At 42.6% G+C, this 25,392-nt stretch overlaps 1 protein-coding gene across 3 annotated transcripts; it reads right to left on the bottom strand.

The window, feature by feature from the left end:
- Window positions 1–720: 720 nt before the first annotated feature.
- Window positions 721–15,036, bottom strand: PLEKHB2 (pleckstrin homology domain containing B2). 3 transcript variants are annotated; one of them, XM_033001627.2, is made up of 8 exons: window positions 14,886–15,036; window positions 11,625–11,672; window positions 10,860–11,012; window positions 9,436–9,538; window positions 8,490–8,529; window positions 6,478–6,567; window positions 6,058–6,172; window positions 721–3,972 (listed from the first exon to the last, which is right to left on the bottom strand). In XM_033001627.2, exons 2-8 carry the CDS (start codon window positions 11,659–11,661, stop codon window positions 3,836–3,838), a joined length of 675 nt encoding a protein of 224 aa, XP_032857518.1. In that variant the 5' UTR covers window positions 11,662–11,672; window positions 14,886–15,036; the 3' UTR covers window positions 721–3,835. The 3 variants fall into 3 exon arrangements, with proteins under 3 accessions (XP_032857518.1, XP_042652325.1, XP_042652332.1); XM_042796391.1 differs by lacking the exon at window positions 14,886–15,036 and adding an exon at window positions 14,725–14,801; XM_042796398.1 differs by lacking the exon at window positions 14,886–15,036 and adding an exon at window positions 14,725–14,801 and having other exon boundaries at window positions 6,058–6,148.
- Window positions 15,037–25,392: the final 10,356 nt, after the last annotated feature.

Here is a 25,392-nt window from a genome sequence, read left to right as displayed (position 1 = left end):
GAAAAAAAGTGCATAAAGCAAGGATAACGGTTTACAAAATGTGCTGTGGTCCTTCTGGCAAATAGTCTAATTCCCAGCAAATATGTGAGGAGGTGGAGCTAACTGTGGTCATTTAGTGCCCTTGTCTAAGCAAACTTACTGATTGTACCCAACTCCACTGAAGCAATTCATAAACAGGAAATACCAATACAGCAACCAGTAGCATTTTGCCCAGAGCAACATCTGTGCTCCAAGCTGCTTGCTGTAATACTAAACAGTACAAATCTGTTGATTTGATAACGCAATGTCGAATGATAAATCTGGATCAGCATTGCATATATCCAGGGTTAAGCATTTCTGAGTCAAAGCCTTCAACTCCATTAAAAAAGGAATAGGTCTTAATTCTAATATTGGCATAGTGGTGTTAGTGTGGTGTTACTCTGCTGATTTCACAGACATTACATCATCTTTATTAAATGGTAACTGAGATGACTGAAGTATGTCAGCCTGAGCTCTAACTCCAACAGCCACGGTTGTCTTATTTCATTTTCCTACCAAGTCAAGTCACCCTTGTAATTTCTTAGGAAAGACTGGAGGTGCACAGAATTCATCGTGGTACTGCCTCCTTGCAAAGGAAACATCCTGCAAGCTGACTATGTGTTGAAAAACATATACCAATCTACAGACTAACTAAATGAGAAATGTTGAACAAAGTCTAGTAAGTATGTCAAGACAAAACAATTACACCTAAATATTAATTTTATTGCTAAGGGCATTTCTCTACAAATTATTAATGAGAATGAGTACATTATGTAGGGAGTGCAGAACAACATGAAGGATCCAGGGACAAACACACACATATTTGCTGCATGCTACCCTCCATGACTTATACATATTTATCTCAGTCCTATCACAAAGAGGAAAAACCACAAACACATCTGAGGAACGTGGATGTGAATTTTCTCCTTTACTCAACTTGCTTAGCTGGTTCCATCACCTATTGAATCTCCACTGAAGAACAAACAAAATGAAGCCAGTGCTGTGTCACGTTTGGGGTAGCTGCATCTAGACACAGCTCAGAATGTGCTTCAGCACTAGAAAAGATGCGTTTTTGCCAAGTCAGTGTGCTTACTCCATCTGTAAACACTTCCCACCCCCTCCTCCCTACTTCACAAACCTTTACCCCACTCACTGGAAGAGGCTGGCTCCTTATCCCCATCTTAATGGAACTAGAATCTTCAGCTTCATAATTTATTTTTCCCTTGAGAAGGGGTAGGGTTATCTTTTTAATGGAGACTTACTTCAAATTGAACTTCTAAAAAGATAATTTCTTGCTTTGAATTCAACATTGGGAATGTTTTGCAATCAACAGTCTTTATCTTAAATACTTCACTTGAAGAAAGTGGGGACGTAGATAGTGTTATCTCCTGAACATGCAAGAGACATGTTCCCTGCTGTGATCATGTGATCAAAAGCTCTTACAAAAACAAACAAAAAAAACCCCCCAAAAAAACAAAACAAAAAAAAACCCCACACACTAAAACTCTGAACTTAAAATAAATTACTAGCTGATTCACTTTGTGCTATTTTTTCACAATCATTATGAAATTCAAAAGAAATTGCAATGATGTTCAGTTGTTTTATTCTCCCCCATCCCTTACAAGCTAAATATCACACAGGGAGAAGAGATGGAGGCATTCTGCAGAACTAGTTATATTGTAATGCACAAACTAAATAGCAGTGTAGACCTGTAATCAGCTTCAAGGTTATCTCAAGGCTTAAAAAGAGTAGAAATGTTTGTTCACTTAAGTTCCAGACAGTCACCATCTCCTTCTGACCTCAAGGGTACCAGGCTTCTAAGAGAACTTCAGTAGTTTAATTTCTCTTGGTTTGGACTAGCAATAGGAAACTTTTTCTTTAGTTCTCTTTTGATCCTCCAGCAAGTCCTTTCAGTACATACCACTGGCAGAACATGTGCAGCTTGTATTAATCTGTGAAAGGACATGCATGCACATTTGTATATGACTCCAAACCAAAGTTTCTTCAAACAACTTTACATTCCCTGGATTAGTCCCACTCTTTGTAATGCAGCCAACGTTACATCTGTCTGTTTACTTCTGATGATTTCAGTTTATTGGGTTGATTCTAAGAGTCATGAAAGCTTAGTGCTCCCCCTGGCTGCTACCCAAACTCTTGTCTGAGACCTCTATTGCTTAAATATGTAGGATAAAGCCAAGACAGCTTTAGGATGAAATGAAAAAGGTTAGGGCTTGATCTAAATTGATAGAGGTGCAAGTTCTCATCTCTTTTCATCTTTCCTGAGATACCCTGAACCCCGATGAACCTTAAGGAAATCAACCTACTTCTGAATGAAAGCATAAGAAAAGTCTTAACATATTAAAGCAACATCAATACAGAAAGCTGAAAGTGGAAGTATAAAAATAAGTCCTCTTACTATAAAGAACTCAACTTAGGCACCCTGCCTGTTTCACCTGAACAAGAAAGCATATGCATTTCTTCTTTCCCCCGCCAAGCACAGCTCAGCATGGATTAACACAGGATCAGGTAACAGGCCACATACATAACACATGTAACAGCTGCAGTCCAGGTTATAGCCCGTAGCACAGCAGTCTGCAGGAGCACACTGTGTAAGGAACCAGACATACAAGCAAAGCCAGCCAGGTTCCTTGGTGTGTTTTCCTTAACAAGTCATGGAGGCAAGACACCTGCTGAATGTGAAGGGGGAAGAGTGCACAGGACAAACTGAAGCTCAGCTCTGCTCAAAACTTAGTTGCAAATAATGAACCTGGTTCAGGAGACCTTGGAGGCCAGGAGGCAGACATTCTGTCCTAGCCAGGGCAAGGCAGCTAGCTGCTACCAAAGTGCCTGTGTGCCAGGTCTACTTGTGCTGTTTGTCTTTCCCCTCTTGACTATTACTGCCTGCAGAGGAGTGCTGGCAAGCCCAGCACAGCAGAGGATTGTTCAAGTTTTCCTCCTGCAGACTCTGCACAGAGATAGCAGTACTGAGCAGAGGCACTAAACAATGGCTTCTTCCTCAGCAATGCAGTTGGTACAGTGTCTGAGGTGCCTGTTCTACAGGCACCTTGCAATATGAAAGATCCGTTACTTCCTTCTAAGCAGAGAAAAGAAATTCAGGATGAGGAGGGAGATGGAACAACAAGCACTGGTCTTCCTTGCCACTGGTCATTCACGTTTCTGGGAGAATAAAAGAACTGAGGAATGCTGCCACTTCTTAGTAGTTTGCTTATATGTTTCTCAAAGACAGCTTCACCTGGATGGTGTGAGAGACAGGTATAGGACTCCATATAAGAAAATATGCTACCATCTGCAGGCAAGTTTGAGAACAAAAAAATCCTCAAGCATGGCAGACTACCTAATGCCAAAGAGTTTTTGCTGAGCTGTATATTTGTCCAGGGAACGTTTAGAAGCCAGTAGTACATATGCACTAATGCAGGGCTCCCGTAAACCTCCTATTTGGACCAGATTTTAGACCCTCCAAAAATCCATTTTTTCTGTGGTGTTTACAATAACAGTCTGTTCATAAAGCTAGTGACTGCTACCATGTTATATTGGTGCTCATATTGATCCTTATCAGTACAAATCCTTGTAACTCCGAACATCAGAACAGCATTTGAGAGCAGCACATGCCATCTCCAACCACTTAACTGAATGGTGCCTTTAAACTCTCCTTAAGACTGTGAAGAATCAGTTATTTAGATGTCACTACTGAAAAATAACTATTGTATTTCTTAAAGTTTAACAGTAAACAACGTTGCCAGTATATTATTGCACACAGTAAAGGGTTTTGGAACTACAAAGATAAGGAACGGGTAATCTAGAAGACCCAGAATAATGATCCGAGAGCCATTCCAGTCGCTGCTCCAGCAAGTATGCCCAGTGCAAGATCTCCATCACTGTCACGGTAACGCTCTCGAATGACGACATGGTTTGCAGGGGGCTGGCCATAAGGTCCTAGGTAATAAGAGGTTGTTAGGAAGAGGGCAAAAGTAATGTGTATCTTAATACCATGCATTGCAATTTCAAAACATGCCCGTTCTTTCACCCTCTTCCACTGAATACTAAGATGATGTCAGCTATCAAGGTAGAATACAACTCTGCTTTAGATTCAGCCTCCACGTTTATTAAACAAAGCCAGAGGCCTAGCAACACTTCTAGCCTTGCAAGAGTTTAATATCTGGGAGAAAAGCTCATCACAAATGTAAAACTGAACATTGTTCTGCATTTATATTAGCAAGGAACTTGGGAATTACTTGTATCATTCTATTAAACACTTGGTGGATTTAATGCAAGAAATGGGTCTAAAAATTGATTCAACCTTGAAGTTAAGGCAAATAGTGTAGTTCCCGCTCCAAAAAAATCTTTGGCAGCTCTTAAGCCAGTGGTTCACCAGAAACTGTGTATCAGTTATTTCCTCTACAATTACTGGCTACTACTTCAATTCAGCCTTCACATCCTGAACTGATCTGTTGTGTGGCGACAGCTGCTATGTTTCTTTTCAGACAAAGACTGACCCAGTAGTTAGGAATTAACCTAGGGTTCAAGGAACCACCAACTGACCCTTACTCTGCAACAGAGTTGTACAAGCTCCACCCGTCATGTTTTGTGACTTAGCTCCTACATGCAAAGCAAACATAACAGTACTGCTTTCCCTTCCAGACACTTGAGGTAGATTAAATATTCTTGAAGATACTGCAACGCGTTTTCTAACAGATACCAAAGTAATACAACTAATACAACTGGAAAAAGCTCTCACTGACTTTCAACGATGCATGACTGGAAACCTCATGGAAGGATTATGTCAATACAGAGAATGAGCAATGAAGCCAAAAGTAGGTTGAAGGGGGTGAACTTGACCCCTAAGATTTAGTTGCAGTAACCCTAGTGAAGGAAGACATTGAGGCTGGGTTACTATGCCCAACCTGTAACTAGTTTCTTAACACACTGGATGTGCGAACTGTTCAGGAGAGTTACTGTTTAGTACTGCATTTTTATCATACAGGTTTCTTAGGCTTGATTTTCAAGGCCTGATGGTAGGTTTTTAAAAATGTTTCTTGGGACTTTGAACAAGCTGCTGCTTTTCAGCTGCTGAGAACCAACAGAACCCACCTTCCTCTGTGCTTGCATATCTGTATCTTAGGACTTTACTAACTTAGGTGAGGAAAGCTTTAGGCTGATGCACGTCCTTGTAACAAAAAATGGAAAAGGCAAATGAAATAACCTAACAAATGTCAAAAGGAAAAAAAAAATCTCCCTCAAAACTGAAAAAATTCTGAAGAGGTTCTTGTTTGCAGAGCCAGATCATAAACAATTATTAAGTTAAATCTTCTGAATGACATTACCCATACTAAAGTCACAGTTCTGTAGGATTGGGGCTCTCTGTGCAAAGCTAATCCTAAATTAAGAGGACTAAAATTAAAAGCACACCCTAAAATGTTACTCTCTTTCCTCTTTTTTGGGGATTGAAAGCTATACAAACCTGAACAGAGTAACAGAAGACTTCACAAGGCTGAAGGTACTGCCTTACAGCAGTTCCATCATGAGGGGAAGGAATCAGTTACAGCTGTGCTTTGGGAGTGGATTTACCTTTGAAACTTGCATTTAATTCTGAGGTCACAGCTGAACATCAGTGTTGAAATAATTAAGCTAGGTATAAGAGCAGCAGATAAATCAAAAGCTCCATCAATGCCCAATATGGAGTACTGAATCAATCTTGTTCTGGCTCTTCTATCTTTCCTTAGGAAACATGCTGGCTACTGTAGTTAGAGAGTTCTGTGTGCTTCAAAAAGAGTTTAAGTATATTTAAATAAGTTGGGATCACATTGGGAAGGTTAAATCATTTAATGCAAATTTCACTGCACTCGCTTGTTTTGAAAGGGTAAGAGGATATGGTTCCTGTTACAAGTCATGTTTCTTTCTATCACACTGTTGTACAGGAGTGGTAGGTGGTAAAAGATGGTGATTAATAGAATTAAAGCCAGAAAGGCTGACTCAGATAGCTCTTATAGGAAGGTGAAGGAAATGGTTGATACTGATTACCTTGGTATGGATACTGATAGGGAACAGCATAAGCTTGTCCACTGGAGTCATAGAAGACTTGAGGACCAGCAGGAGGATATGCCCCATTGTACTGATCGTAGCCATAGCCATAAACCTGGTGAAATTAAAAATACCCATTACAAAAGCATTGTTTGCTATGTATCTGATTATGTACTTTGATTAATTCTCCCTCATTTCTACTGCAGTCAAAGTTTCACTAAAATATCCAGTCTGTACTGATACAGTCTATCTACTCCCTGGAAAGGATTTGGAACAGCTGCTTGGAAAAATAAGTGCTCCTAAGCAGCCTTCACTCTCCACCCATCCTGGATGGTGAATGGCAGAGGCAGTTGAAGTGCCTGAAGGATGGCCACTTCTGCTACCTCACTTACTATAATGCTTCCTGACTGCAACTCTTACCTCAGGTGATGGTGTGGCATAAGCTGCATAGGGAGGAGGGGCTGAGGAAATGGCTGTCTCATCGTACATCACATCAGATCCCACGTAGCCCTAAACATGATGGCAAAGTAGCAGTTACCACCTTTTCCTACAGACAGCCAGTTAGAGTAGTGCAAGATTAAAACTTAATAACCCCAAAGAAAGAGTAACCTTTAGCTGTGCTGCCTGTTAAGAAGGCAATGAGTACCTTGTAAAGCGCTGTAAAACTACTTGGAGAGCAGACCTGGGAGAATACAAATGCCTCATCAACCACAGGAAGGAGCCATAAAATTTCTCACCAGTGTGCGCGCGCACACACACACACACACATGCATACGTGTACATGCAAGTTTCATAGCCTCAACAGAGAATGTTCCTATTGTGTCTTGTACTTGGACTACAGAAAGACTTCTAAGGATGTACTATGGCCATATCCCAGGTCAGACTTGTGGTGGAGATTCTAAGCATTGCTGGACACACACTGTAGAAAGCACTGTATGAAGAGGCAGGTACTTCCACCACCTGAGAAAAAGTCCAGCAAATGCTTACATCTTAGCAGTAAATGTATTCTGTTCTGCTACAGGAAACTCTGTACAGGCATATGACACAAGCCTGCAAATATCTATAAATGACATAGTTCTCAAAGCTAGAGTGATCACCCTGCAATTCCAGTGAAGTTATGAAGCGCTGCTGGATACCTGGTGTTTTTGAAAGCTGTGTCAGACACCTACAGACTGACTCGAACACAGCTAACTGGTTAGTTCAAGTCCTTCTTGGAGACCTTTAACAGCTTTGTAAAGTGCTAATTTGTGATACTACTTGTGCAGAGAGCTACCTGCCCTACTTTCAGTAGCAGGGGTCTGGCTTGGCTGACAAAGGTGATGCACTGGCAAGTTTTGAATGCCATCTAGCAGGGCTGGCAGCTGCATGTCAGAGACATGAAAAGCAGCAGCTCCCAACTCCTGAAACCAGGAGTTACCATCTCACACATAAGCAAGACAAAGCCCCTAAAACTAGACAGACCATGAGTGTTGGGTCCTCTGTGTGAGGACAATTCCTTGACTTCTCATTTAACACCACGAAGCAGCATGGCATGGCTGTAGTCAGAGGCAATCGCGTCCAGGGTACTTCTGCTATGACAAGTGTTTGCTTTGGGTATCTGCAGATCAAAGTTCTGTCATATGACAGATGCCTCAGTACAGTGGCAATGTTAATGTGACCCATCAGATACTGAGATAAGATTCTACAAAACCCAGCATTTCCCCATGAAACAGAAACGTCTCAGGTTGGTTCAGTATAGCCATCTAAGAAAAGCTAGTGCTCAAGAGTAGTCTGGAGGAAAAACAAATTAACAATACCCATACGTGGATGGATGTGGTTCCCCACACACAGTTCTCTGGAGAACTCCAAGACTCACAGAGAGGCTTTTATGATTCCTGAGCTCTTCACTCTCCACATCTAGCATGCCGATTTAGAGGTAATACACTCCTTCTCGGCATGCCTGCACTCCCTTCCAGGCACCTCTTGCTCCTCCCCTAGTCTCTGCCAAGAAGCATCCCACAATGTAATGGATCTATATTAACAGCTCCTTGGCAGTAAGCTTCCTTTAGCACTGTACCTGGTAGGCAACAAACACGATGAGTAGAAAGTGCATTTTTACTGGTTGCAGAAGATTTACTTTTTGCCCACAGCTTCAGTGCCTGCCTCCCTCACAGACCACCTTCTCAAACATTATCCTCCTCCCAGAGAAATCATTCCCTGAAATCATTCACTTCCACCCAGCATGTATTTGCCTAGACTTGGCTGCAAGGATGACATGCTTGTCATCCAGAGGATCATTCTTTTCCCACCCACAAGCCTTACCATCATGCTCAAAACCCTGTTCTTTTCTAGCAGAGAAGGATGGAAAATGATTTCAGAAGTAAACTGCTGGACCACACATAACACTGATGTGCTGCTTCTCTATCAGTATGAAGTCTAGGTAGTACACTTACTGTGTTTGTTCTGGCATCTTGGAGAGCAATCTTCCATGCCCTGCAAAAAAACAAACATACATTGTTTAGTGGAGCACTGATAAAAATTAATGCCACTTTTTATTTTTAGGACTATGAAGAAAAGAAGGTTAGCAACTAGATGTACTGCAGGAGCAGAGTTTAAGATACTGCATATGTCTAGGCCTAATGATATAGTAAAATGAATGCACAAAGGTATTACACCAAGAGTGAGAAATAATTACTTTCTTTGCAGTGCTGAGAAGGAATGAAGAGGAGCACAAGAAGGCACAGATGCGGGATTGAAGGTTCTCACTGCAAGCACAACAGCCAGGTAATACGCAGCCGTGCTCGGGATAAGGTAATAGGAAGAGATGCACCAGGGAAGTTGTATCTCCTGCCTGAACAATTGCATCTGTGCTGACTAGAGAGTGTGGGTCTTGATGCCATTACAGTTCGAACAGAAGGCACGCATATTTTACACAGATGCTCCCATGCCATGTGGCTGGGAGCATGCTCGATGCACCACGCATGCTTGGCAAACACTGATAACAGAAGTTATCTAACTATACATCACCAAGCTCTGTTGAGAGCTCACAATAATGGAGTATTCTTCCTTTCACTACTGATTGGGAAGTCCTTGGGCTATGCGGGGTCATGTACTACTTGAAGAATGAGAAATGTGAAAAAAAATCTGTTCAGCAACCCTTTTACACCTCCTCACCCTTCAGTGTTTTCAGTGACTTAACTTGCAGTTAGTTTGCATGAGCTAGACAACTTTTTATACGAGAGCTATGCTTTTTGTCACTGAAAGCCTGCTTTTACCTGTTTGAAAACTTTCTTAAAACATGTCTCAAAGTCCAAAGGAAGAAAAATATTTAGGGAGAGAGAAAAAAAGAAAGTTAAGAGAGGAAGAGGCAGCAAACCCAGTATTCTCTGGCAGACTTACAGGCAGTCATCTGCACTCTCTGCACAGAGGTTGACTGTCTTCCCATCACGGCAGACAATCTGCAGTAAACAGTCTCTCTGCTTCCCCTCTGGAGGCTGGAAATCTGAGTCAGAAAAAAGAGTTGAGTTATGAAATATAACCAGAATGTCATGATTGCATTTACAAGAAGGGAGACAGTTTATGCAAAAGTCTGGACAAAATAAACTAGAGCCTGTTGTAGCTGCTTTCCACGTCATCAGAACAAATTACAAAAGGAAATAACCTGTTTTTGCTCTTCACAGTGTCCTGAAAGTAAGTAGCTCTGACCATCATTTGTAAGAAAAGCAAGTGTCTTACAGCAGAACCAATCCATACTTAGCAATAAGTACTCCCCAATGCTTGTGTCCTTCACTTGTGTCAGCATCAAGTGCAGTACTAACAAATGCTAGAAGTGAAGTCAGTAATACTTAAAAAAAACCTGCCAAGGTTTCCCATTTGTGGTCCTGGCTCTCACTCCAGCCAGCACTGTACTTACACCAGGAACACTATAATCAGACACACAAGTCTGCTGTGAACACCCCGTTCTCACGTGCATGCCTGCCACCTGCAGATATGGTACACTGTCCTCACTGAGTTTTAAAAGTACTTATCTATCACATGGTGATAGTGTGTCCTGGGTGTATCTATAAGGGAATTTAATAGTTGGTTGGGTTGGGTTTTTTCTGGGGGGAGTATGTGTGTGAGGTTTTAGCAACAGTGAAATTGCATAATTCTTGGACATGTTTACTTCTGCAGTAGTGTTGTAAGTGGTTGTAGTGGTTTAAACTCAGACAGCAGCCAAACACCACGCAGCCACTCACCCTTGCCAGCCCAGGGGATGGGGGAAGAGAATGGGAGGGGCAAAGGTAAGGGAGATACATATGCTGAGATAAAAACAGTTTAATAATTGAAATAAAACAGGCTAATAATAATAATAGAAAATACAAATACAGTGCGATTGCTCACCACCCACTGTCCTGTGCCCAGCTAGCAATCTCGGAGAAGAAAAGATCCTGAAAACTGCAAATGCTGAAAACCCTCCCTTCCCGGCCGACTCGGCTCTATATACTGAGCATGATGTTACATAATATGGAATATTTCGTTGGCCAGTTTGGGTCCAGTGCTCTGGCTGTGCTCCCTCCCAGCTTCTTGTTCCCCTGCACACTATCAGGACATAGGAAGTTGAAAAGTCCTTGAATTCTTAGCAACAACTGAAAACACCAGTGTATTAATCAACATTCTTCTCATACCAAATCCTACACTGAATCCAAAACACAGCACTATTCTAGCTACTAAAAAGAAAAATTAGCTCTATCCCAGCTGAAATCAGGACAATGGTATGCTGGGCAAGCACTGAAGTTGTAAAGAATCTCTGAATATGCAAATCCTGAAAGTTTCATTATTACCTCGACATTCATTCCCCACTCTGAGGTTGATGCAGTGGATTCGCATGTGGATTTTATCTTCTACATCATGGCGATTTTGATTATCATAGAATATTAAGCAGCCATCAGACCACAGGTCAAACCAGTTCTTCTTCCAACGCCGTAAAATAGTACCTTAAAAATCAGACAGTCACTTTTGAGGGCACATATTGCGAAGTATTTGCGTCCCAGAGTTAATAAAAAATAAAGCAAGAAATCCTTCACAGTTGCCCCAACATTCTGAGGTGCCAAGCAAAATCCTATACTACAACATCCCCACTTCAGAATATTACAGAATTGGGTTCCATATTTTATCTAGTATTCAAAGTCCCAACTGAATTTATTTCAAGTGCATAACCTGGCACTTTAGTTTTAACTTGCTACAAGAACAGGCAGAGGGCATGACTAATTGAAGACATTAAGTTAAGGTGTCAGGTAACATTTCCAAGTCTCCATTTATACAGCACTAATTACAGAGCAGCATCTGAAGCTGAATGCCAGTCAGACACCTCAGATATGGCACATCCTGTTTCCCACTGGTACATCCAAAAGGTCACCTGGAAATGCTGTCATGACAGGTCATTTTGTGAAGTGTCCTAAAAAGTCAAAACAAAACAAAAAAAGAAAACAAAAAAAAACCCAACCCACCAAGCTAAGAGACTTGCTTTAGGAAAGACCTGGGAATTACTAAGTTACCCTAATGTTTTTTGAAGTTAGACACAGTGGGGAGAAAAGTAGGTAACTTACTTTGCCGGAGCAGCCATCCACTCTTCACAAATGCCATTGTTGCTTAATCTAGGGGACAGAAGAGGAAGGAGAGGGGGAGAAAAGCAGTCTTCAGTATTTCACAATAACACAATAGGAAGAGGCATCTTGAGGCATAATATCGTATATTATAGCTGTGTGTACCCAGCTAGTATTGCAGAGAGATGTGGTAGATTGCAGCTGAAGATACTCAGTAAGGCGTAACTAGTATTCTAGGACTAAGAAATGGAACAAATGTGCAATTGTAGCAATTCAACGTGACTATCAAAGACCACTTCTAAGTTTAACTGGAAAACGCATAAGCTTACAGCTACCACTCTTGCAACATGGGGAAGAGACAGACTGGAGTGACTGTGAGTCAGGAGACTTGCCACCAGTTCCTTTCAAAGTTGTTCTCCTGACATGTGTGTGCATCCTAGATTCTGCAGTCTCAAGTTACTAAGCACCCTCACTTCCTCCCTACCTCCCTTTTTCTGTACTTCCTCTTCTGTTTTTTTCATTCACTGGCTCAAAGTCCAGCCAAAACAAGAGCTGAAACAGTTTAAACAGGAAGAAGAAAGCTGGTTTTATGACTTGCATTTCTTCTAAATGACCCCTAGGTCTCTCCAAGGTGAAATAAGTTAAGCCTATACCGTGAGATTCTCGTTTATCTGCAACTTTTAAATGAAGCTTGAAATGGCGTGAGAAGGACCCTGCATTAAATTCAAGTTATCACGCATGATATTAAACGCTTGGCCACTGCACACTGGTTTATGAGCATGCTAAAGAAAAGATATCAAGCATTGGATATATTGGAGGAAAAGTTTTTATTATATACCATAATGGTGTTCTGATACTGTTCTAAAATGGATTAATAAAAACACAACTATCTGGATGCGATTGAACTAGAAAAGCAAGAAAATAAGTGTTTTAAGCCTCCCTTGAGCGGGCAGCCTGTTTTAGAAATTATTTGTGGGGTTTGTAAGCCAATATGAGACAGAACCTACCAGGTAACATTCTACTTATAGCAGCATAAGAAGAAGGGGAGAAAGGTGACACAGCTGATTTCATAGACAGAGGAACTCCTCCCAGACAAGGGATGTGTTTAAAGCTGAGAGGGGGGGAAGGGAGGACGAGAAGAGAGTTTTGTTATCTTCTAGTAAAATACAAAGTTAGTAAGCATCCACTTATTTTCTGATAGATGTATATATGCTGTCTATTGGATATTACTCGTAGCTCTGTCCTCTTCACCGTACTGGGCAAATAGTGTAACATGCAAGTAGAGACTATAGCTGGCAGGATTTCACATTGAAGGAATACCACATCCAGCGTAGGCTTGGGTGTGATGGTGAGAACCACCTGCAGATAAAGTTCAAACTCCAAGATAAACCTCTTACTCTTGGCTTTTGTACCAGCAAGCTGGGAAAACAAACATTTAGCTGACAGCCCACTGAAAGGGAGTGTCAGATTCCTCTCCTGCTTTGATCCTGGTCACCTGGTCCTGCTCTGAGGCCTAAGCATGCTGTTCTCACCTGCCTACAGAGAATGAGCTTCAGAAAGAGAAGCCAATTTATTTTCCAAAAATAACAAAGCAGTACGAAGGACCTAAGCCTCGTTCTCCTACCACACCGGTACATGCTCCTCTCCCCCTAGATTCTCCTTTACAAGGAATAGTCTTCTTGTTCTTTGTTTTCACCAGAATGGGTCTCTCCAGTGGTGCTTCCACATCTTCCAGTTTGCCCGCTAAGGTGAAGTATTTTAATAGTCTAAGAGCCAACAGAGAACTTGCATGAACTTCAGTTCTGTTTCAATTGCTAGATTAGGCCATTGAATGTTGCTGCCTTTAAACCTACAGCATAATTAGATTTAACTTAGACACATAAAGGGGAAGAAATGAAGAAGAAAACATTTCTCTTGACAAATTAAGTTTTGCCTGTGATTACAGAATATCTCACAGCTCTCTGGGGCTACAATAGTGGAAGAGGCTTCAGCAGCTCTACAGCACCTTGCATGTAATCTCATGTGCAACAGCTACGTTTTCACAACACAGAATTTAAGTGCCCAAAACTTCAGCTCTGGATAAAGAGCAAGGAATCACATGGAACGATCTGTCAGCACTCAAGTAGGAGGTGCAAAAACAAAGATATTCTTCTCTGATCCTTTTTAAGCACAAGCGCTCACTTGAAGGTCCTCTACAGTATTCACAATCAACACACATTATGTAAAAGAGTATTTGCAGAGCTAGAAGATACTGGTAAAACCAGTTGCAACGGAGTACTATTTGCCTGTTAAACTAGTGCAACCAACATGGAAAATGGGATTTAAATGAAGACAAATCAATTTATTGCCAACGTCAATAGAAGTTCCTTGGTGAGTGAAATCTGGAAGTAGGAACACACTAAACTGACGTTGAGAGTTAACGCAGCAAAGAGGTGAGGCTATTCCTTCCTGCTCCCTGGAACAGCGGTTTTCCTTTTTTGTACAGAATATAATGTGGAATATCCAGTAGTCTATTCCAGTTCACTTGTTTTCAAACCCAGCTGGCTGGTAGGAAAAGCAAACTTCAAAACAAATCAAGCCTTTCTACCTGCAGCTTGCAGTTACTAGAGCAGCCAACCTTGCAAAGGGCCCGATTCTGCAACCCCCGCCGGCGGAAGGGGCTGAGCCGAGCCCAGCGCCGGGCGCCCGCGGCACCTCCCTGCCCCGTTCTCCCACGGCTTCGGGTACAGAACCAGACCGAGCTCAGAGCAGGGTTCAAACCCGATTCGCCCCTCTCCCCCTTCAAGCAAGGCAAGTTTTCTATTTGGGGAACTTTCTGGCTCGACAACAAGCAGGCCATTTCCCCGTGAAGTTGTGTTTATTTTTGACCAGCCCGTGCTCTCCGCCCCGGGCCTGTCCGCACGGCAGCGACTCGGTGCTGAGGGGCCGGCGGTTCGGGGCAGCACCCCACCCGCCAGGCCTCCCGGCGGCGAGCTGCCTCCCACCCGCGACGGCGGGGGGGCAGCCAGCCCACGGCTCCGCGCCCCCTCCCCGCCGAGCTCCGCGCCCCGAGCAGCCGAGGCCGGGCCCCGCCGCCCCCCCCCCCCCCGCCCCCGGCACGTACCTCCCGCCCGCTGCGGCCGCGCTCCGACGGCAGCGCCGGCCCCGCCTGACGTCAGCCCGCCGCGCCGCCACGGCCCGCCCCCTCCCCCCCACCCGCACGGCGGGTCGTCCGTGGGGCCCCGGGACCGCTCCGGGGGGACCGGGTGGCCGTTAATGCCTTACCCCCCGCCCCAAGGCTCCCGCTTCTCGGCATGGTAAAGGCGTCCCGTTCCGCACAGGGACGCGGTCGGCGCGGCGCCCGCGCACCAGCGCGCTTGGACGTTTTGGCCTCCTTAGTTACGGTTGTGAAAGGGACGTTTCCTGATCGCACGCCACGGGGCTGCAACAGAGAGCGACAGGGTCGCCTTGTTCAAGGCGTCACAGGAGTAGTCAAGGCCAGAAAAGGCCGGCTGGTCTCTGACCTCGTACATAAAACTGCCAGAAACCGCGTCCTGGTGATGCTTGTAGGACAGGTCTAAACTCTATCTGGGTCAGTGCTGCCCGCACGCTGCAAACTGAGCTGATGGAGAATGCACTGTGTCGCCACTTGATCATCTTCACAATTCAAATGGTGTTTTCTATTTCTGACCCAAAATAAATGAGATGGTTACAGTTCAAAATGAGGAAAACCTCCTATGGAGATGTAATGTTTCACCGGGGTGATGGAACACCCCATTAGAGCTTCTCCCAGGCTCATCCTGGTAACATAGGAGTGAATGTGACTCCTACCATTACAGGAAGTAAAAAGAAAAACTAATAAATCATTAATTGGTTTGCTTCAGCCAATCTCATTTTAAGACTGGACAATGCAAAAACAGTATTCATTTTAGTTACAATCTCACTTAATCTGTCAACAAGCTCCTAAATTTCCACCTACCTGTCTATTCTTGAACACAACAGCAATTCTAACTAGAAATTACATAGAAACCCTGTGGTAGCGTAGTTCATGGCTGCGGTGTAGTTCATGCTTTGATATATCTTTGAGGTACTATGAAAGTGGTGAAGGCAGAACAGGCAGGATAAAGAGACATCGTCTATTTGTGAATAGAGCTGCAGGTTTCAGAACAACCAGTAAATTAGATTTGTGTAGATCAAATTCTCTTTATGTAGGAGTACTTCCTCTGAGGCTAAAACTGTTTACCTTTCACTGCTGAAAAAGTATTTTCAGAAACCTGGAGGTATTTGGCTCAAGCTGGAAGGCAAGACAAGGGGAGGGAGCAGTTTTCTGGAACAAAAAATACTGCTCTTGAGGATTTGGGAGTCTCAGCAGATCCCATCCTTGGCAAGTAGTTGCTGGGGGACAGCTGCCTTTCTGGCATGTGCTCAAAGCGTTGGCTGTCTGAGTTCGTATAAAACTTCAGTCTTCAAATTAAGTTTAAAGCCATTTTTAAATTAATTGAGAAACTGTCATGGTGTTTCCTGAATTAATTACCTCCATGGGCACAGAACATCAAGATTCTATTTAGTAGCTGTTTGAGACCGTGTCCTGTGCTGTGCTGCCCTTGGAAACTCAGTCGGGGCTGTGAACCCAGAGTTGGGGCCGTTGTGATGGAAGTTCTGTGCCACACAGGTCTATGAGGGTGCGCAGCAGAGGCACACACCCAGGAAACACCACATCTTCACTCTGCCAGAAACTTAAGCTTATGCTGGAAACCCGTGCAAACATATATTAGGCTTATCATCTCATTAAATTCTGAAATGTTTTGAATTAAATACATTGGGCTCTCCATTTGCTGATGAAACTTTTATCAGGAAGTTTCTGACTAGCTGTGCCGCAGAGCTGAAGGCCTGAGCCTTAGCATCCTGAGCGAAAGAACTAGGATATTTAGATGAGTTACAAATGTGGATTGTTTTCAGATTGTTTGCTAGTGAAGTGTGGAGGCGAAGGCTTTTGTTGAAATGTTCAGCCTACTCATAATTGCACCTTCAGTTTGGTCACATTCACAGCATGGTGTAAGATTCAACCCTTACTAATAACTTTAAAAAAAAAAAAAGTTTGGAATGTTTCAGAGTTACCAACCCCTCTTTTTTAACTCCCATTCTTGTCCAGAATCAAAGAAACCAAATCTGAAGTTCAACTCACCAGTTCTAGTTAGAACATAGCCGTTAAAATTCAATTGGAAAATTATAATTCTAAATGCCTAAGAAATTGCTATTTGGAAAAAACTGAGCCATATGGTGACTTCTAATTCTTTGTCATAATGCAGCTGACATAATGCGGCTCTTCAACACGTGCTAAATTTTGACTGCCACCAACATAAGCTTTTGAATTTTCAGTCATTTGAGGGTCTTCATAGATTTTTTATATGCTGCTGAAATTTAAATTTCAAATTTCCTACTTTGGTTTTTAAAATATATTTCAACTCTAAACCAAACAGAATAGACATTTTCATTAAGGATAAACAAATTATTTTAAAGAAAATATGTGTCAGCATTATTAAGTACTATAATTAAAGCTATTAATGCTACTACAAGTAATACAGTGCTCAACCAGGCTAAAAAAAATCATATTAAGAATCAGCGTTGCTTACAAGTTAGTGAAAGATATTATAATCAATAAAAATATTAATAAATGGACCAAACAACCCTGGTCACAACAGAAAGATCAGGAGAGCTGCTGCTGGAGAACACCTGAATAAGGAATTAAAATTACTAGCACTCCAAATTAGTTATATAGTTATTACTGTATTTATTAGTTTTCCAAAGCTTAAATATGAGGGTTATGGGCAACTTGAAAGTAGTTAGGCATTAGGTGAGAACAGCAGAGCAGAAGATAGGTACAAAAGCGAGCTTGAACAAGTGTTTGCGAAGCTATGCAACTCCACAGGAGTTTGTACGTAGCCTATAAAGTTTCCCCAATGAGAGGGAGATGGAAGAGAACATACTTCTAGTTTTCCAGAAGGCTCTATTGTCTTAGCCATGTATATAACAGTCCCAACAGAAGGTGAATCATAGACTTGGACAAAAATCTTTATCCAGACTGCTTTAGCATACTTCCTTCTCTCTAGTGGAAAAGACTCTTAGCTCCTGCCATTCCTGTGGGGAATTGACCTGCACCCAGGATTAAAATTCCTTGGCACATTTTACCTGCAAAAATGAATCTCTGTGATCAATATTTGTCATGTTGTCACATGAGATGAGTGTCTACTCACTGACTGAAGGGCGTTCTTATGGTGTTGTATGGAGATCCTGAACAGGACTGCAGTATGTGGGCAGTGCAGGACAGCCTGCCCGCGGAAGAACTACAGTCCAGGCAGGTTTTCTAACAGGAGTATTCTCTTACATGTGAGGAGCTGAAGCGAAGGGCCCAGATTTTTAAATCACTTTGCGTTTTATTCCACTCAAATTTGCAAAACATAACGTATTGATATAGCAAAACATAACATGTAATTGCAAAACACAGCATATCTGTGTAACGTGTCTGGAAGACAAAGTTTTCTTGCAGACTGCACAAACATTCTGCTCCAGCTGAACGTAGCTAGTGATAATCCCCCAGCCTGCAGCGTGTGCCAGCAGCCAAGCTCCCAGGGATCGTGGAGGCATATGGTGATTGCAGACACACAGGAAGGGCTCTGCTGCTTGTCCTCCCAGCGCTCGTTAGCCTTGAGAGCTCCATTTTCCTCAAGATGATGTGAGCAAAAATCTACTGTGTTGACAGAACAGATGATAAGTGTTTTTGGAGCAATTCAAGAATTTAGACACCTATGTCTTAAGAAAATCCATGGGGTAAGGCTTCAGAGTTGAGAAGAGCCTAAACTGTTTGTGTAAATGAGACTTGCCTTTAGGCAGAACAAAGCCTGATTAGCTCTAGCTTACTGAGAGCAAGATGGAGAGACTTGCCCAAGTGCGTGGGGAGGCTGTGGTAGAGGTGGAGGATGCTCCTTCTTGACCTGTAACTGAAAGCGTGCTTCCTCTCCTTTGCCTCCGTCTGGCCTGTGGTTTGTGGGGCACTCCAGACACCTCAGTATGCTTCTGCAATTAAATAATCTCTGCAGACACTCTAGAGGAAACAGTATGGAGAATTATATGCAAATAAGATTGTGTCTGCAGCTTCCTGGTGCGAGGCCAGTGTAGCTCTCCAGGCAGCAGATTGCAGAGTACACTGAGAACAACAGAGAAACAAAAAGTCCAGCCAAAAGCTGAGGAACTTTCTGGGTGATGCTCTGGGATTTCATTGTCAACTTCCATTGTTCAGATCTGATTAAAAACAAACTGCAGGAGAAAGATCACGTGCTTATCAGACATCCCTGCAGGTCATGCCACTAGAAAGCCGTTTCACTATTAGCGATGTCGCCTGTTTGGCAGGAACTGAGTTTTGGATTTCATTTTCATTTGTAGGCAGTTTTGAAAAGCACAGGATTATCAGGGATGGGCTAGGTCCTTTGCAACTTGCAGAAAAGTTCCTGTCTCATTGCAGCCATTTTGAAGAGGGAGAGGGAAAAAAACTTGTACAACACATTTCTGTTTTCTGCTAATAGCTGTGTTTGGGCCTGACAGTCAGCCAGCATCAGTGGGAGTGCTTTCTCTGAATTATCTGGGCTCTGACTCTCACCTCTACTTTACATTGGCTGTACTATACAATTAGCATTTAAAGACAGTGCCACATGCACAAAGGAGAGGATTTATACTCAGTCGAAAGACATGGCAAGGGAGGAAGGAGACATCAAGAGTAGTTACACTCCATTTTCATTGAAGGGACTAAAGCACAGGGATGGTAAGACTTAGACACGGTCACTTAGAAAATCTGTGCCAATGTGGTGGAACAGATCTACACCTCCCATTGCCGAGCCACCATAAATTGGTGTTCCCTCATCAGACCGCCACAGACCAGTGGTCACCACCATAGAAGCTCCTGATCTGTGTTCTAGTCTGTCATTATATTTGAACCTAGGTAAGAAAGCTTCAGTTGCTAGTCAGTGAAGATTTGGGCTTAGGGTGGGAGTTGACTTTGGAAGAACTGCTGATGAGGGGGCATCTGATTTGCCTAATTTAATTCCTGAAGCTCACTGGAACTGGTAAATTAAAAGTCAGTTCCCTCATCTTGCTCTGAAGACCTCTCTCTGTTGTCTTCAAACATATATTGAACCTGCCCTCTTAAGCCCAGCCTGCCAAACACTGGAATCAGTGGAAATCATCACATCTTTGGAAGGTTTTGCATTAGGCCCCATATTTTTTTCCTTCTCTTCCAGCAGTCAGACATTAAAACACCTTGTCACAAAGTACAGGACAACTATCCGTTGTTTCTTGGGAGTTACTGTGCTGTGTACTAGCTACACCGAAATGTGTAGGACGTGCTTGTGTTTGACTTTTGCTTTTTACAGGGACAGACTCCAACACCTGCACCTCCCAGCAGCTTCTGCATGCCTTTTGATTAAGCAGCAGGAGCTCTGGCTAAGAGTACAGCTTCTTGACTGACAGTGTTTTATTTCTACAGCTGAGATCTGCTATATAGTCCCGAGGTGTTCTGGTTTTCTCTGAGTGAAAATAGAAAATCTGACAGCTACTTTTCAGAAGCAGTCCTGAAAGAGGGCCAGCACATTCTACACACCCAAACCTGGGTACTTGCTTGGAAATCTTTGCTAAGAATAATTTCTGACAGGCTGTATATTCCCATGAGATCCTCTGACCGTGTTGCAGTAATAGGGCCACTACACAGCAGAGTGCCATTTGTTACTGCTATGACAAGACAGAAGCAAATTATCTCCCGCCAGAAAAAGAAGGCCAGCATGGAAGTGTGCCTCAGAAGTGCCTCTCCTTGTCCACCCCTTTCTATTTAAGTCTCCTGAATGATCATTTTCACTTAAATCTTGTTCTTTTCAAACCTCCACTCTGTCACTTCTGGGACTGGACATTTATCTTGCACATACACAGACATTGAAGCAGAAGCATTTTAGGCCTGTGGGCTGCAAGAGGAAGAGCAGAGAACTCAGCACCTAGCATCATCATTCAGCTTGCAGAGTTAGTAGAAAGAGGTGGGTACCTGAGGAAATACGCAGGAAAATCTACTCTGTGTCTAAGCAAAACTGTGGATTGCATATCAAGATGAAATGTTCCATATATGGATCTGACTGGCATGTAGAATAGTCCCCTTCCAGTGTGCACCTAGGTTTCCCTCTTCTAGAAAGGCTACAAAGAATGGAAGTATGTGCCTAGGCTGAACTAAGAAACATCCCTTCTCTCCCTCCCCGCTAACATGGTAGCACAGCAGTGCTGCAGGGTCTGGCAGCCTAAACTTTGCGAAGATAATCATACTGGATTTGACTCAGAGCAGAAATATTGTCTCCTTTTGTTTCTTTACTGTGTCAGGTCTGGAAGGGTTTGCAGGTTGCTATAAAACGCCATCAAAATGGAAATTGTAAAGATTTCTATTTAAAGCACTGAAGGTATTTCCCCTATGTTAATGTGTTGGGCCAGCACTGGAAGAGACAGCCCTTAATCAGAATGTGGTAAGAAATACTACAGACAATGCCTATTTGTGTAGTAGTTGGTAAACCTAGAGAGGCTAATGCTCTCCATATTGTACATTCTTTGCATATACAAAAGGTTAAGTGACAATTACTTGACAATTTCTACGTACCTTGCAGAAAGCATTCACCAGAAACCGGTGATGGGAACAATGAAGCTCCAGGCATGGAGCCAATATGCAACTGATTTTTAGTGTGTGGATCAATGGATGATAAACCTGATCTATATATAAAAGGCTTCCAAGTGCATACTAAAAGCTCTTCACAGGACTTGACCCATGATCTAACAACAACCAGAAATTGAAAGTTCTGTTGTTGTTTGTATCACAGCAATTACAGAGGCTCAAGCATCTCTGTATGTATGCAAAGAGGCAGCCTTTTCTCTAATAGTTTATCATTTAACAGACATGGTACAAAAATGATTAACACAACCCATTTCTGAGACCAGCTCACCAGATAAGGTTCTGTTTACTTATTTTGAACAAGCTGATAAGTTGGCTCCAAAGAAGAAAGCTGTTTTCCAAAACCATTCAAGCAAGAAAAGCAGATAGAGTGATTTCAGGGATTGTGGTTTCACTGCAGTTTTATTGCCAGCTGTGTCTGTATTTCAAGGTACACTGTCTGGTTTCTAACTCTGCAGTAACATTTGGCCAGCATCCATGTCTTCAAAGAAATTATTTCAGCCAGACATAAGAGTTAAGGCGGTATTTCATACATTCTTTGTTCAAATGTCACTCGACTCTGAAAAAGCTACAAACCTTCAGAAAAAAGTAAGATCTGTGGGACGTGAATTCTTCCTGCTATGTTTTGTGTGGTACACTACACCACAGGTTTTGGTCTCAGCTAGGCCCTACTGTAATATAAGTAAGAAAAAAAAACTATTGCAGAACCGGCATTTACAAAGTTTAAGGCATATCAAGAGAGTTCACATTCCCTCAGAATTAGCACAGCCTGAGATCTAGTAGTCCTAATTCAGTGTATAAAATGTGTCTACTTCAGGCATTGACTTTGCTGGGACTGTTAATATTGATAGGCATCTGTGCTGAATCAAAGCATTATGCCAGCCCTCATGTTCAGCGGGGATTGGCTCCTGTTGTCTGGCATTCGACAACACATCAGAGACTTGGAGCTGACAAGGGATCTCCATACAGAAAATCCAAGTATCCGCTTATTCATGTTCCTTCTACAGCATTTCCAACAGCACATCAGCATATCATCTATACAGGTCCCCTAACTGTTCTGGAGCTCTAAGGTGTTTATATCTAACCAGATCAAGTTTTAAAATTATAATATTCTACTTACAAATTAAATTCCTGGTATATCAGAACCTCAAAACCCTTACATTGGTGTTGAGATTCTTGCATTGCAGAGAAAATATTTTAACTGTTGGTTTTGATGCAGTGGTATAGTGAGTAATTTCTGAAACTAACTGCTTATGCTCACTGGTCATTCTTTAAAGTTTTAAATTCAAAGTGGGACAGCTTTCTGGAAGATGTGCTGTAAAGGTGAAGGAAAACGTATTGCCTATGTAGGTGAACATGCAGTGGACTCGGTGTGTGGAAATTCAGATTAACTGAGTGTACTTTTGGCTTCAACCTCAGTGAGTCAATGAAGATAATCGCTAATCTGGAGACATTTCATTACCGAGTCCTTTCATGGTGTCCTTTTCTTTGCCAGCCACTGAGCCACTGTAATGTGATAATTCCACTGCTGACAGAGCCTAAATGAAGCCAGCCAAGTTATAATGTGTAATAGGATTTTCTGGAAGCTTCCTCAGACTGTTCCCATTTGTATAGCTACAAGTCCAGATTTACCAATTTATTAGGTGCTGTCATGGTTTAACCCCAGCTAGCAATTAAACACCACACAGCCATTCGCTCACTCTCCATCCCCTCCCCAGTGGGATGGGGGAGAGAATTGGTGGGGAAAAAAAAAAGTACAACTCATGGGTTGACACAAACATAGTTTAATAGGATGAAAAATTAATGGAAAATAATAATAGTAATAACAGAACATACAAAATAAGTGGTGCACAATACAATTGCTCACCACTTGCTGACTGATGCCCAGCCAATCCCTGAGCAGCAGCACCCCCCCAGTCAACTCCCCGCAGTTTATATACTGGGCATGACATCCACATGATATGGAATAGCCCTTTGGCTCGTTTGGGTCAGCCGTCCCGGCTGTGTCCCCTCCAGCTTCTTGTGCACTCCCAGCCTCCGCTGGCAGAGCAGTATGAGAAGCTGAAAAGTCCTTGACTTAGCACACTGCTTAGCAGCAACTAAAACATCAGTGTGTTATCAACATTATTCTCATCCTAAATCCAAAACACAGCATACCAGCTACTGGGAAAAAAAATAACTCTCGCCCAGCTGAAACCAGGGCAAGTGTTTAAAGAAGTAGTTAGGAATCAGGTTTATAAATTATCTAAGGAGGTGCATCATCTTGCTTCTTAACTTTCTGAGGCACTTTTCAAATACTTCTATGGTACCAATTCATCCTCTCAAACTTCAGACACTTCATTTAGGCACTGGGACAGTGATGTAGTTGCTTTAGATTCCCTCTATAAGCTCCAGAAGACAGAAAGGCCTCTCCAGGGAGCACTTCCACCCATCTCAATTTCAGTCACTCTTTACAGGTGACATTATGTCTCCACTGAATAAACAGAAACCCAAGAGTGATCATTCTCCTAATGTAGGTATATGAGGGGCCTACCACTAAACAGAAAAAAATCTGCATCTAGGGTTTCTCACTGTATCTTGAAGCATTTTGAAAATGTGGTCCAAGATGGCTTCTTCCTTGAGCAGCACAGAGCACAGGGGTTTGTGCATTCACTTTGACTAAAAGAGAACACTGGCTTCAACATAAATAGTGGCTCTAACACTCACACTGTTGCTCACCTGAGGTGGTTGCACTCATAGGAGAAGTCATTTCTCCAGAGCTTGCGTAAAGACCTGCTAGCTCTTTCCTTGGGGAAGAGAGAAGGGCTGAGAACTATATATAGTACTCCCATTAATATTGCATTGCCTTGCAATAGCACTGAGCTCTGCCCCATACCCAAATAATGCTTGTTCCATTAAAGAGCATGGGTACATTAAAAAAATGCTGGAAGGCCTTAATATTTGTATTACCTTTGCGATGCACATAAGCAGGTGATGACAGCAAGTTCTCTTTCTTTGTCCGAGTCTAGCATGCTTTCCTTTTGTTGAGCTGAATTCTCTAGCACTTGTGCACTGCAATAATAACTCTTGGAAACTTCTGGTTTTGAGGGCTGGCTGCTGTCATTGCCAAGTTGTGCTGCTAATTGACTTGCATGCTTCCCTTTTGTTTTTATCTGTTGAACCTCTGTATGTCCTTAATGCTCTTACCACTGGATGCCATTAATGCTTTCACCCCCAGCCTTTGTGCTTTGAATTCAAGGGCAGATGATGACAGAAAGAGCTGTAAATTAAATGACCTACAGCAATGCCCTTTCCTTATAAGACAGTAAAAGCATCACCAACAGTTTACTCAGGTACTCATCAGTTTTTATACTTCATTCACAGGGCATGTGTGGGAATAAAACACATTATTTCCATATCTAATACAGCCATAACAGAAATACAACACAGATGTCAGGTTTTGCAAATTAATTTTTTCCCATTTACCTCCATGCACTTGCCTTCATCAAAACTTTCCTTGACCTCCTGGGAGCCCTTTGCTTTCACACAAAATGGAGGCAGAAATGATGCCAAATTGAAATAGGACTCCCATTTTGTACTTGTGTCAAAAGACCGTCAGCTGGGAAAGAAGAGGGTATCTGGTTCCTGGTGTCACTCTTTATACCATGAAGCTGAAGAAAAAATCATCACTGCTGGAATCATCTCTGCCAGCCTCAGCTGAGGGGACTGGCAAGGAGTGAGGTACACACTGAGGAGATGGAGACAGTAGCCTAATTATTTTCATGTCAGTGGTACACTGAGTGCACTCAGTTTACCAGGGAATAAACAGAGCTTTCAAGGGGATGGGGACAGCTGAGGAGAATACTCGTTTGATTTACATCTTCCAGCACTCTTGTCACATGCGTAAGTGCTATGAAAGCAGCATGTATGTGAAAGCTGCTTATTGCAGCTGAGAAGACATTACTGATTTCTTTAAAAACTCAGTTTCACAGGAAGAATAGTGTAACTAAGCCCATCATGACTCACTTGCGCAAAGAAAGGTTCTTGGTTGAGGAGCTGTTCGTA

The sequence above is a fragment of the Tyto alba genome, unplaced genomic scaffold (assembly GCF_018691265.1).
Source record: "Tyto alba isolate M040663 unplaced genomic scaffold, T.alba_DEE_v4.0 Super-Scaffold_10, whole genome shotgun sequence".
In the NCBI taxonomy this organism is placed as follows: Eukaryota; Metazoa; Chordata; class Aves; order Strigiformes; family Tytonidae; genus Tyto; species Tyto alba.
This window is presented reverse-complemented; position numbering and strand designations above follow the sequence as displayed.